This window comes from Erpetoichthys calabaricus, chromosome 15 (genome assembly GCF_900747795.2).
Source record: "Erpetoichthys calabaricus chromosome 15, fErpCal1.3, whole genome shotgun sequence".
NCBI lineage: Eukaryota > Metazoa > Chordata > Cladistia > Polypteriformes > Polypteridae > Erpetoichthys > Erpetoichthys calabaricus.
Window position 1 is genome coordinate 66,220,167 of NC_041408.2, and position 14,712 is coordinate 66,234,878.

The 14,712-nt window shown below is 39.6% G+C and overlaps 1 protein-coding gene across 1 annotated transcript in view; it reads left to right on the forward strand.

The window, feature by feature from the left end:
- Window positions 1–11,394, forward strand: part of ephx5 (epoxide hydrolase 5) — a 36,154-nt gene extending 24,760 nt beyond the window's left edge. The window contains exons 6-9 of the mRNA XM_028820873.2: window positions 3,427–3,641; window positions 4,618–4,726; window positions 4,903–5,028; window positions 7,356–11,394. Of these exons, the coding sequence (XP_028676706.1) occupies window positions 3,427–3,641; window positions 4,618–4,726; window positions 4,903–5,028; window positions 7,356–7,554 (649 nt within the window). The 3' untranslated portion in view covers window positions 7,555–11,394. The remainder of the gene's footprint in view (window positions 1–3,426; window positions 3,642–4,617; window positions 4,727–4,902; window positions 5,029–7,355) is intronic.
- Window positions 11,395–14,712: the final 3,318 nt, after the last annotated feature.

The window sequence follows — 14,712 nt, forward strand, 5'->3', positions numbered from 1 at the left end:
AAGAAAGCAGATTCACTTCTGTGAGTAGCATGCTTTGTTTCCAAATGTCTTTATGGTTGATGGATTCACAACTTTGTTTGGTAGTTACACACTGCAGATAGCGCACAAAGGTCGTTGCTCGCTATGCTGCACAGTAAAAGTAAATCTATACCTTAGAAAATCTGGATCATATGTTCTTTTAACATTCTTGTTTGGTTCAGATTTTTTGGATAAATCTTGTGAGGATGATACAGATCTGGAAGAGTTTGGAGTAGATGAGGAACTTGTACTTGTGCATTGGCTTTCTGAATGAAGTGTGTGGTTTATAACAGCTTGTCATCTGCTCACAACTTTGTAACTGGACATAAGTCAGTCAGTTTAATTCCCCAGTACACGGGAGCGAAATGTCCCATTGATGGTGGCAGAAGTGAAATCTGCAACCAGCAGCCCCCTAAAACATTAAAGCAATGGCAGTTGGGTTGAGAAACAAAGGTGTATGTGACATGAGTAATGTGAGATTTTTATTGGACGTTTTTAAATTGTTTGCTGTGGTCCAGTGTTGGTCTACATACAGTTAGGTCCATAAATATTTGGACAGACAACTTTTTTCTAATTTTGGTTCTGTACATTACCACAATGAATTTTAAATGAAACAACTCAGATGCAGTTGAAGTGCAGACTTTCAGCTTTAATTCAGTGGGGTGAACAAAACGATTGCATAAAAATGTGAGGCAACTAAAGCATTTTTTTAACACAATCCCTTCATTTCAGGGGCTCAAAAGTAATCGGACAATTGACTCAAAGGCTATTTCATGGGCAGGTGTGGGCAAGTCCGTTGTTATGTCATTATCAATTAAGCAGATAAAAGGCCTGGAGTTGATTTGAGGTGTGGTGCTTGCATGTGGAAGATTTTGCTGTGAACACACAACATGCAGTGAAAGGAGCTCTCCATGCAAGTGAAAGAAGCCATCCTTAAGCTGCGAAAACAGAAAAAACCCATCCGAGAAATTGCTACAATATTATGAGTGGCAAAATCTACAGTTTGGTACACCCTGAGAAAGAAAGCAAGCACTGGTGAACTCAGCAACGCAAAAAGACCTGGACGTCCACAGAAGACAACAGTGGTGGATGATCGCAGAATCATTTCCATGGTGAAGAGAAACCCCTTCACAACAGCCAACCAAGTGAACAACACACTCCAGGGGGTAGGCGTATCGATATCCAAGTCTACCATAAAGAGAAGACTGCATGAAAGTAAATACAGAGGGTGCACTGCAAGGTGCAAGCCACTCATAAGCCTCAAGAATAGAAAGGCTAGATTGGACTTTGCTAAAGAACATCTTAAAAAGCCAGCACAGTTCTGGAAAAACATTCTTTGGACAGATGAAACCAAGATCAACCTCTACCAGAATGATGGCAAGAAAAAAGTATGGAGAAGGCATGGAACAGCTCATTATCCAAAGCATACCACATCATCTGTAAAACACGGTGGAGGCAGTGTGATGGCTTGGGCGTGCATGGCTGCCAGTGGCACTGGGACACTAATGTTTATTGATGATGTGACACAGGACAGAAGCAGCCGAATGAATTCTGAGGTGTTCAGAGACATACTGTCTGCTCAAATCCAGCTAAATGCAGTCAAATTGATTGGGCGACGTTTTATGATACAGATGGACAAAGCATCCCAGGAGTTTATTAAAGCAAAGAAGTGGAAAATTCTTGAATGGCCAAGTCAGTCACCTGATCTTAACCCAACTGAGCAGGCATTTCACTTGTTGAAGACTAAACTTCAGACAGAAAGGCCCACAAACAAACAGCAACTGAAAGCCGCTGCAGTAAAGGCCTGGCAGAGCATTAAAAAGGAGGAAACCCAGCATCTGGTGATGTCCAGGAGTTCAAGACTTCAGGCTGTCATTGCCAGCAAACGGTTTTCAACCAAGTATTAGAAATGAACATTTTATTTCCATTTATTTAATTTGTCCAATTACTTTTGAGCCCCCTCTCAACACATAGCACTGTAGCTAATCTCCCTGGACGTGGGCGGAAGAGAAATGTTGATAAAAGACTGAAATGAAGGATAGTCCGAATGGTGGATAAACAGCCCCAATCAACTTCAAAACATATTCAAGCTGTTCTGCAGACTCAGGGTGCAACAGTGTCAGCTCGAAGTATCCATCGACATCTGAACGAAATGAAACGCTATGGCAGAAGAGTCAGGAGGACCCTACTGCTGACACAAAAACATAAAAAAGCCAGACTGCAGTTTGCCAAAATGTACTTGAGGAAGCCAAAATCCTTCTGGGCGAACATCTTGTGGACAGATGAGACCAAGGTAGAACTTTTTGGTAAAGCTCATCATTCTACTGTTTACAGAAAATGGAATGAGGCCTACAAACAAAAGATCACAGTACCTACAGTCAAACATGGTGGAGGTTCTAAGATGTTTTGGGGATGTTTTGCTGCCTCTGGCACTGGATGCCTTGACTGTGTGCAAGGCATCATGAAATCTGAAGACTACCAAAAGATATTGGGGCGCAATGTAGGGCCCAGTGTCAGAAAGCTGGGTCTGCGTCAGAGACCATGTGTGTTCCAGCAGGACAATGACCCCAAACATACCTCTAAAAGCACCCAGAAATGGTTGAAGACAAAGTGTTGGAGAGTTCTGAAGTGGCCAGAAATGAATCCGGATCTAAATCTGATTTAACACTTATGAAGAGATCTCAAAATTGCTGTTGGGAGAAGGCGCCCTTCAAATCTGAGAGACCTTGAGCAGTTTGCAAAAGAAGAGTGGTCGTAAATTCCAGTTGAGAGGTGTAACAAGCATGTTGATGGTTATAGGAAGCACTTGATTTCAGTTATTTTTTCCAAAGGGCGTGCAATCAAATATTAACTTGAGGGTGCCAATAATTTTGTCCAGCCCGGTTTTTGAGTTTTGTGTGAAATTATGTCAGATTTGGCTTTTTTTCTCTGTTTTTTTGTGTTGTTCCAATGCACATAAAGGAAATAAACGTGTATACCAAAACATTTGTAATTGCAACAATTTTCTGGGAGAAATGGTGCATTTTCTGGGAAAATTCCAGGGGTGCTGATAATTTCGGCTATGACTGTAACTGTAGAAGCACATTATATGAGAAACTCAATGAAAACAGGAGATCAAAAGGTTTTTTTCAGCCATCCCTGTAAGCAACAAAGGGTAAGTATCATATAAAAAAATGTCCATTTTCTTTTAAGTCAAGGAGTTTCATAGTATTCAGGAACACTAATGAGAAATGATAACTGTGTGGTAATTTTCCCATAAACGCAGCTAGCATTATAAGTTGACACTGTTCTAACTGAACATGTCTGGTGTACTTTTATTGTATGAATACATTTTTATCCTTGTTTTCAACACCATGAGTGTTTCTATTTTTCCCATCCCCTGAAACCTCCCCCATTTTTTTTCTGTAGGACTGTGAAAGGCCTGCACTTGAATTTCGGCTTCGTGTCTAAAGGTGGCTTGAAGATGCTTTTATCTTTGCTGCTTGGTGCATATGTTCCTTTTCTCGTGGGATTCACAAAAGAGGATGTGAAGCGCGTCTTCCCTTACATGCAAAAAAATGTCTATGAGATGCTCTTGGAATCGGGCTACATGCACATCCAGGCCACCAAACCAGACACTGCAGGTCAGGACTCTCTGTTGCCCTCCTTTTCTCTTGGTGTCTTTTACGCTGAACCCTTTAGCTGAATATGTCTAAATCTTGTTTAAACTCAACAGCTGACAGCATTCAGTAGCAGCATTTTTATGTGTTAGTATATACAATGTAATAAGTATCTACAGTAATTGACATGTCATGTCTGTCTGCATGATACAACTTGACGCACAGTGCACCAGTTTTGTTAAAATACACATAGAATGCTCTACAAGGGAGAGGATCACTGTCAACCCGTGTCTTGTATAGGAAGAGGCCACAAGAAATCCTTATATCGGAGAATTTGTTGAATGAAAAGGAAAAATACAACAAAAAGTTCAAACGCAAACAAGTTGCAAATAGAAATCCACATGAGTAAACTACAAAACAGTAGCAAAGTCGAGTTGACAGCCAGAGCAGAAAAATAAAGAAGAAAGCAATGCTCACAAGAACCAAAATCCACCAGCGTGCATTCGAATGAACTACAAAAGGACTTCACTTGCCACCTGCACTTATAGGGCCCTTAACTATAATGGAAGGGTGGCCGCGTCTCTCTGGGGTCCACCCACAAAGAGAACGTGCAGAGAACAGCATGCATGCTGAACATGCATAGAAAGTACATAAAAAATAATGAATGAACAGAACAATATTATCAGAAACAATAAAATGAGCAATAATGAAAAATGAACAAAGACGACAGAAAAAAGAAATTTAAACATAAACCAATGAAGGAACCCTGAGTCAACCATAACGCAGATAGCCTAGGAATGCTGTTTGCAACCTAATCCTTCTTACATTCTTAGAAGGATCAGCTGAACACCCATTCCCACTGATAAATGAGTATATCTGACACTGGAGTGATAATAATAATCTTGAATTAAATGTGAATTAATTTTACTGTTTTTAGCAGTTGAACAATGGCTTTCTAAGATAAAAATTCTGATTTTTATTTATTCATTGTTATTGACAGGCTGTGCACTAAATGACTCACCAGTGGGGATGGCAGCCTACATTCTGGAAAAGTTCTCCACTTGGACTGATAAGGAGTTTAGAGAGCTGGAGGATGGAGGGCTAGATAGGTATTAAGAACTCAATTTTATTTTGTGTGTAACACCATTTCAAAGAACCAAATTAGGATGGACTTTTGGACATGGAACTTCTGTATGTTACGTAGATGGAACATCTGGGTATGTCTTGTTTTTCTATTAACCTTTATCTGTTTTGTTTATTCTGCTTTTCTATCCCACTTTAACAGAAAGTACTCCTTGGATGAACTTCTTACCAATGTCATGATATATTGGACCACAAGTTCCATTGTGTCCTCCATGAGATTTTATAAAGAGAATGTGGGAAGAAACATGGAAAAAAGACCTGATGCCAGGTAAAACCATTTAATCTTTGTTAGTGTGATTATGAGCATTTGGATTGTGTACGTGACAGAGTTACATAAGAACATCAGAAATTTAACCAACTAGAGGAGATCATTCAGTCCGTCAAGCTTGTTTGTTTAGTTAATAGCTAAGCGGTCTGCATATCTCATCCAGACACTTTCTTAAAGATTGTCAGGGTTTCTGCATCGACTCTGTGACTCTGTAGCTTGTTCCAAATTCCCGCAGCTCTTTAAGTAAAGAAGTGCATCCTGGCTTCAGTCCTAAATGTACTTCCCCATAATTTCCAGTGGTGTCCTTGAGTGCATGATTCACAATTAAGTAGAAGGAATTCTGCTGGATCTATTTTATCACTGCCTTTGAGAATTGAAAAGGCCTGGATTAGGTTCCCACACAGTCAGCTCTCCTCCAGAATAAACAGTTACCCTTCAGGATTATTTTATTTTTATGTCAAATAATAAAACTGTTTTCTACAGCCAATAGTTACCATTAACTTTTAAAAGGAAGAAGAAGAGACATAAAATTGTTGGGTTACCGGCTAGGAGACTTTTTTAGGCACAAAGTAAAAAAAAAAAACAGAAATCATGTGTTTTTCTTGTGTTTTGGTGCCCTCTAGCAGTCAAAGTATTGTCACCACACTGGAGGAGTTCCATTCTCTCTCTCTATCTCTAATGCTGGTTGACACCTGGTTTTTGTTCGGGGTTTTGGGGTGGGGTGGGGGTATTCTTTCTGGCAGTGGGTCGGAATTGAGATTAGACTTCCTCCAGTTTGTGTTCATCCATTCTAAAGAGGGAAACAAAAAGTGAGGGAATACGTTTTCCACTGCTGCAACACCCGGGTGTACAGTTAAAGCAAACCCTGTAAAACTTGTACATTTCAAAATTGTCTCAAACTTTTTCACTGCTAGAATGTTTTTGTTTTTTATGAATTAATGAAAGTGTTTTTATGCCAAGGAGAGGAACAACTAGTGCATTGGAAAACAGAAAGGATTCCATATGGTGTTTATTGATTTGGAGAAGGCTTATGATACGCTGCCATGTCAAGAGGTCTGGAGGTGCATGAGACAGAGGAGGGTGAACCGGAGAAGTATGTGAGAATTGTCTGGGATATGTATGAGGAAGTGAGAACTCCGGTTAAAAACAGTGTTGGGGGTAACAGACAAGATCCCAGTTAGAGTAGGTCTGCACCAGAAATCTCCTTTGATCTGGTTATGGATGTGATGACTCATGGGATAAAAGACTAATCACTCTGGTGCATGCTTTTTGCTGATGATATTGTGTTGTGAAGCACTAGGAAGAGGAAGTGGAGAGGAAGTTGGAAGAATGGAGAAGTGCTTTGGAAGATAGAGGATTGAAGTAGGAAGAAGACAGTGTATGAAGTTTAATGGTAATCCAGTTGAAGAAGTTAGCCTGTGGTGAGATCTTTTGAAAAGACTGGATAAACTGGAATATCTACGATCAATGGTAACCCAAGATGGAGACTTAGAGGAGACTTAGGGTGCAGTGTGGATGGAACAATTGGAAGAATGTATCAAGAGTATTGTATTATTGAACAATTCGGGTGAAGGTTAAAGGTAAGGTTTTCAAGATGGTGATAAGACCAGCAATAATGTATGGAGCTGAGACATGTGGCAGTAAAGGGAGTGCAGGAGATGTTAGATGTGGCAGAAATTAGAATGTATGGACAGAATAAGAAATGAGACCGAGGAACAAAAATGTGTGAGAGATACCTAAGAAAGTACAGGAAAGTAGGCTGAAGTGATATGGACATATGATGAGGAGAGACCGTGAATATGTGGGCAAAGAGGGTTGGGAATGGAAGTACAGGGGAAGAGAAAGCAAGGAAGGCCAAAACAGAGGTGGATGGATAAAGTAAAAGATTTGAAGGAAAAGGGTCTGACTGGGGAGGAGGTGCAGGACCGAGCTGTTTGGAGGGGGCTTGATCAGACACATCGACCCTGCTTAGAAGTGGAAAAAGATGAAGAAGAAGAAGAAGAAGATGATGGTGCCTGGTTAGCAGTGCTGTCTCACAGCAGCAGAGTCCAAACCACATTGCAGAGATTTGTTTTTACTTTGATATTAAAGAGTCTTTTTCAGCAGATCATTGTCAAAATACCAAATTAAATCCACTGTGATTCAGTGTACAGGTATAACAATAAAACATGAAAACATTCAAGAGGGTGAATACATTTTACTGCCACAACATATTGTATGACTTTGGCTCCAAAATTTCTAAACCTTAAGTATAAAAATTGTGTCTTACGGTGTTTTGTGATTATTGATGCAACACCTTCACATGTGCCCTTCTGTTCCTTTTCCAGAATTCCTATTTACAGCCCAACCGGAATCTCTGCCTTTCCCAATGAGCTCTTACACTCGCCCTGTGTGTGGCTTCAACAGCGCTACAAGAACATTGTGTCCTACTCCTATATGCCTCGGGGAGGCCACTTTGCTGCTTTTGAGGAGCCAAAGCTCTTAGCAGACGACTTCAGGCAGTTTGTGAAGAAAGTGGAGAAATAAAGCGTTGTAGCTGTACAACATGTTCACAGGTTTTTGTCACTGAGAAAGGTTTTTATTGCTTTTCATGTAGAAATAAAAGATAGCAATTGGAGATGCAGGCACCTGTAATGTAATTGTACTGACCAAGTTTTCATTAAAAATAAGCGCTAGAGTTACCTCTCCGTATGCACTATACTACATTTCATTTTTTTCTAAAACCCCGTACAAATGTCAGGTAGCACAGGTGAGTCAAATTGAATGGTAAAATGTTATAGTGAATCATAAAAAAACGGGAAAAATCTGCCCATAATTACTATGCAGTTCCAAGAAAAAGTAAGTGAGCTTTTTGGGATTTCCTGGATTGCTGAATTGATTACTAATATATTGTGGAATGATCTTCATCTAAGTCATGATTCTAGGCAGACACAATCTGAGTAAACTAAAAACACACACACATTTGTACATTTCAAGTCTTTATTTATCACATTTAGTAACCATTCACAGTGCAGCCTGGAAAAAGTGAACCCTTGATTTTAATAACTTGTAGATCCTACATTAGCAGCAACAGTCTTCACCAAATGTTTCCTATTGCTGCTTATTAGCCTTGCACAATGTTAAGGAGGAATTTTGGAGCATTTCTCACCTCAGATCTGTTTCATTTTACCAATTTTCCTGAGTTGTCTTGATTGCACAGCCCTCTTCAGGTCATGTCTCAGCATCTCAATGGGGTTACGATACTCCATTCCTAAACACAAATCTTCATTTTTCAGCCATCCTTTAGATCAGTGTTTCCCAACCTCGGTCTTGAGGGCACACTGTGGCTGCAGGTTTTCATTCTAACCATCTTCTTAATTAGTGAGCTGTTTTTTGCTGCTGATTAACTTGTTTTGCCTTAGTTTTAATTGACGTGACTCAGACCCCTTAATTCAGGGGTGGGCAAAGTCGTTCCTGGAGGGCCGCAATGGCTGCTTAATAAGAAACACTTATTGCTCAAGTAACACTTCTGCTTCATTTTCGTTGTCCCGCTCATTAAGATTTTGAACCCTTATTGCCTATTTTAGTCTTAAACAGCTGTAGTATTGGTAAACCAGCAGTTCTCCATATAGCTTGTTTCCATGTACCTCTGTGTATTTTTAATGCACTATTGGGTTTAATTAAATACTTGGAAGGAAAGTGAAGGACTGAGAATTACTCATCCGGTTTTAGACTTCAAATCATTTGGATGATATCCTTAGAAAGGGGAAGAAAATCTAGGATATGAAAATGACTTGACATGGCAGAGTTAAAGTAGTAACAAGCCATGAAATTAAAGTATTGGCAAGAATTGTTTTCTAATTAAGCAATTGGGTTGGAACAAAAACCTGTAGCCACTGCGGCCTTCCTGGACTGACTTTGCCCACCCCTGCTTTAGTTGTTTCTGTTTCCTTAATGAGCAGCCAAACAATAATGAGGCACAAAACAAGCCACCACATGACCAGCTAACCTGAAAATAAAGAAAGGTGAAGGGCTCAGTCATTTTGGTCTGCTCAGATCACTAAAACATCTTGACGGTGGTCTTAGAAGTAACAGAAAATCAACATGGTCTGCTGGGGCAGAATGAGAGCAGCAACAAATCATGATATTCAATAACGGCTTTAATGAATACAAGAATTGGCTTCACATTAGGAAACTGGTGGGAGTGAAATTGGTTAGAGTTTGATGTTCCAGCTTAGCTGGTCATCTGTTGGCTCGTTTCACATCTCATTTCTGTTCGGCTGCCATTTAATGAAGAAACGAATCAATTCAGAGGACTGAATCCTTAAAAACAGGGCTACTAAAATGAAGGGAAAAGGAGTTAATTAGCAGTGAAAACTACTCAATGATTAGGAAAAAGGTGAGAATGAAAAGCTGCAGCCACATCGGCCTACCAAGACCAGAGCTGGACACCCCTGCTTTAGATGATTTACTTGTGTACTTTCTGTCTTTGTCTTGTTTGGCCACCCAGTGTCTCTTAATTGAGAGCATGGACTGCTGCCCTTACATTCACCTGTAAAATGTCGTGACACCCCATTGGAATTCATTGTTCCCTTAATGACTGCAAGGCAATCCAGGCCCTGAGGCAGCAAAGTGGGTCCAAACCATGCTGCTCCCTCCACCATGCTTCACAGTTGGGATGAGGTTTTGGTGTTGGTGTGCTGTGCCATTTTTCTTCCAAACATCAAGTGGTGCATTTCTGCCAGAAAGTTAATATTTTCTGTCATTTGTTCACTGAACATTTTCCCTGAAGCATTGTGAAACATCCACGTGGTCTTGGGTAAACCTGAGATCTTGAGAAAAGCTGCATTCCAACCCCACACCCCCACCAAGAAGCAGCAGTATCTTTCATGGCGTCCTTATGTGAACACCATCAGTGTTTCTCTAATAGTGGACAGAAGACTTTCTCATTTTGTAGACTTTTCTCAGATGTTTTGCACCTCTTTCAGGATTGTCCTTTGTGCCCTCGGAGTGATCTCTATGGGGTGCCAACTCCTAGGAAGAGTAGCTACAGTCCTGAATTTTCTTCGTTTATAGATAAATTGTCTTGCCATGGATGAAGAACATTGTGGTCATTAGCAATGCATTTGTAGCTTTCTCCATCTCCATGCATCTCTATAATGCTTCTTCTAAGGTCATGTGACAGTTGTTTGGCTGGACGCATGGTTCACACCTCACAGTCTTTCTGGCGGAGCACAGATGTGTTAGTCACCAGGCTTTATTTAACAGCTGTGGCATCTGTGCAACCCACACTTTCAATCTCATCTCCTTAACTGAAGCGTCTTTCTCCAGTTAGCTTTTGGAGAAGTCATTAACACAGAGGGTTGCCTACTTTTTCCATCCTGCACTGTTGAGAGATTATTAAATGTGCTCAATAAAGAGGTGAAATGTATAACTGTGTGATATTAGTTTAACCGGATTCTGTCAATCTATAATTGTGAGTTCTTGATCAAACATCTCAGAATTACTCCTAGAAATTGCACAGAAGTTCTGGCTCAGATAAGAAATTGTCCTATCCCAGGGTAGGACATGAGAAGTAGTTATGAAGTGTCCTACACCCACTGCCAGGGAGGACTAGGAGTTCACATTTGAGAATGCAGAACATCACAGTTTTACAGAACCCAGAGCCATGGTGATGCTTTGTAGATTTTCTGATACTAACACTAAGGCTTCACCACAACAAGAATGAGAATATTCAAAGTAGTTGAAGAAGAAGAAGAAGGAAAACATAATAAGGTAGGCTATTACACTAAGATGCGCTTAACTGTAGCCACATCACTACAACATCAAGAATAATACTTTTACGAGCAAGACAGACACACACACGAATGAGAGCTAATCTTGGTAGTGGGCATGTTTTTAATGAACCATGAATAATTTGCAGTTGTACTTCTATAAGCATTGTCTTCTTGCTGTTATGGCTATGAGAATCACCTCATAAAGTTACAGTTACTAAATTAGCCACGGCTGTTCCTGCACTGTTTCTGAAGTTGCGTTCATTCTTCCAGTATTCCCGATCATATTTACAGTCTCATGCCAAGCCTTTCTCCGTGATTCCCTTTTCATCTTCCAATGCCCCAGAAGTCTCCTCCTGCCTTCATGAAACTTCATGGGCTTGTAAAATGTTACTGGGAAATTCCAGTGGATGCCCAACAACTCCACTACAAAAGATCCAAAAAAGAAAATGGAGAAAAGTAAAGCTTGATGTTCATGGGAGACACTTGAGATGTACAGGCACAGGCCACATTTTATTGGTAATCAATGCAGAAATCCAGGGAATTCCAAAGAGTTTACTTTTTTTTTTGCAACTTTAGCAAAACATCTTGACGGTGGTCTTAGGAAAAACAGTCTGCTGTGAAAGCAGTAGAAACCAAAATACAGCTCAGCATTTAAAAGCTGAGCTGTTTAAATTAATATGGAGTGGTCATGTCATATGTCTAATTGTAGAGGTGCTGTTAGTGCTTAAGAATGTGGTCCCCTAAATTATGGCAATTGTTAATCTTTATTAATTGTACCAGAAATTAAATATTTTTGATTTGATATGCTTTATTAATCCCTGTGGGGAAATGATATTTTTGCATGACCTTTGGAGGTCAGAGTGCAGGGTCAGCCATTGCAAAGCCCCCCTGTAGCAATTTTCATGTTAAGGGCCTTGTTCAAGGGCCCAATGTTTATATTATATTTGCTGGCAATTCAAAGCCCCGAGTAGATTTCTCAAAGTCCATTTCATCAAGTATGCCTCACATGGAGAAGCTAATATCGAAAAATAAGAGAGAAAATCTGTCCGTTGGTTTCCAGCACAAGCATTGCCTTGGACTACAAACCTCAAGGCTGCAGGCGTTGTTCCTGCCTCGGACTTGTTGTGTGACCCTCAAGTCATGTTGCGGCATGTACTCAACTATCCAAAAATAATTAAAAATAATTCTGATGTATTTTGACATTGTAAGTTTCCTTGGATTAATGAGTCTGCTGTGACAATAGCAATTATGCATGCAAATTCCCAGAGCCTGAAACGGATGGGTAGTACAGGCCAGTAGTTAAGGACTGGACTGTGACGCACTAAGGTGGGCTTCGTTACGCGGTCTAGTCGCTCAGCCTCTCAGATATCCGTTTGTGTTGTGTGCTTCTTATTCAGAAGTTCCAAAGTCTGGGCCAAATAAATCAATATAATTAATACTGCAAAGTGCAAAAGGTTGTATGAAAATAATTTTAATACTTGATCAATTTAAAACATTCCAACAACAGGTAGTTCATGTTTGTACTATTAGGGTGTCATTTTACAATGTGTTTCTAGAGCTTTAACTCATTTTAAAACCTTTGGTCTGTGACATTTTGGCATTAAGAAAACTGGTGGATGGAACTTTTAAATCAGACCTTGAATGTAATAAACAATTTTAAATGCACGTGTGTTTTTTTTTTTTTTTTTTACTTGAGTCATACAAATGGTGGCAGATTGTTATGTGTGGGGACTAAATCAATAGAACGTTAAGAACAGTTTTCAAGCTTGTTCATTCAACCGAACGTCTAAAATATCAGCACGTCAATATCTGAAGGGCTCTAAAGTCCTGTTCTCCACCTCCCTGCTTGGTAATTTATTCCCAGTGTCTGTGGTTCTTCACGTGAAGAAAAACTTTGACATTTGAATGTAGAGAAAAGCCAAGAAAAATGACACCTTTTATTGGCTAACTAAAAAGATTACAACATGCAAGCTTGCATATCGTAATCTTTTTAGTTAGCCAATAAAAGGTGTCATTTTGCTTGGCTTTTCTCTACATTCATAATGGCTAACACGGTACAACACCCTAGTACTACTGACATTTGTATGAAATTGGCCCTTAACAAATTTCCACTCATAGCCCTGTGTTTGTGTTGAAAAAGTAATTTAACAAGAAACAATTAGGATCCACTGTACTAATTCCTTTCATATTTTAAACACTTCAGTCTTGTCACCTCTTAATCTTTGTTTGCTTAAAGTGGAAAGCCTCAGCTCCTTCAATCTCTCCTCATACTTCTAGTCCAAGAATCAGCATAGTTGTTCTGATCTGGACTTTCTCTAACACTGCCACAGAATGTGTTTGTATAATATGGAGGCCAAAACTGTGCACGGTACAGGATCATTGCCAAATAAGTGCCATGCCAGGATGTTAGGCTGGCAGTGAATATGAACTCCATTGTGCACCTATACAGGTTCATGAGAACAGACAGAAAAATACAATCGGCCTTCAAACAACAGAACAATTGGAGGCACTGGTAAGCCTTTTTGACAAAAGCCAAAACATGTGGTGCCCATTTTGGTTCATCTTAGGTCAATGACCAGCTCCTTGGTTTTGCAGACATTAAGGGTGAGATTGTTGTCCTGACAACACGAAGTCAGGAGGTATACATCTTTTCTACAAGCAGGCTCGTCAATGTTTCAATGTTTTGTGTACGGTAGACTCATGAACAGAGATGTTAACCTGATCCAATGATTCCTTCAACCTTTCAGCTGTTAGTCTGGAGTTGTTTTACCCTCATTGAACAGTCGATGTTGTCCCTTTCAAGTCATCTTGGCTGGTAAAAAAAAAAAAAAATTTAAATTGCTTCCATTGATACAGTACATACATATTGTCTAACTGTGCACAGGTGAGTATCAAAAGTCAAACTCGCCTTCAGGTCTGGTAACTCCTGACTCCATGTAGCTGCTGTTGAAGTCATCATCAGCCTAAGAGTTCACATACTTTTTCCAAACCACACCCGTAAATGTTTGATGTACTCAATATGTATGAGAACAATACAATAATTTGTACATTTTTTTAGTTAAAACTGTGTGTTTGTGCATTATTTATCTTAGTTGACGACTGGACCATAGTTTAAGACAAATGGAGTAAAAGGATTCAGATATCTGAGCTCTAGTGTTGGGAAGTGGTTTCAACTGTGAAAGATGATCAAATTTAACCAATTTCTGGTTCAAACATTCCCTTTCATACCTGTATTTATTTTTAGATGTATGATTTATAATTTTGACACTGCAGCACAATATTTTACATAGTTAAGTAGCAGAAGATGCCTAAAATATTGGTTTGGAATCCTATGTGTAATTATATTTATGTTCGTACTAATACTGCAGAAAAGCAAAAAATGTAAGTTCAGGACACCCCCAGTTTGTTAAGCAACTCGGTTACACTCATGCAGCAAAATGGAGGTGTAGACTGAAAAGGAAAATGCCTGGTTTACATTAAGCAGGAGTAGTTAAGAAATTTTGGAAGAATTCTGCAACACTAAACTCAGCAAAAAAAAAAAATCAAACTGAAAGTCACTTCTTCTGATATCTGATAGAGGGGTTTGGCAAGTCCTTTCATTATTAAATAACTGCCCAGTGTTTCACCAAAGGGGAAAGCATCACGGAGGAGGCTATGATCAGTCAAATTAATGTTAAAAAAATTAAAAAAAAAAAAAAAAAAAGACTTTCCATTCTGCAGCAGTTAGTATCTTCTGAAAATACTGCACAACACTTCACCCTGTCCCAGATGATACCGCTGTAAGTCACCAGGCTTTTGGTGATGTATTTGATTCAGATAGCAGATCAACCCTAAACCACCCTCTGAGCCTTTCCTGCAACATTGAATTAAAAGAATATAAAGAAGATGACCCAGAGCAACAGACAAAGTGGAAATCAAATGTAATAAA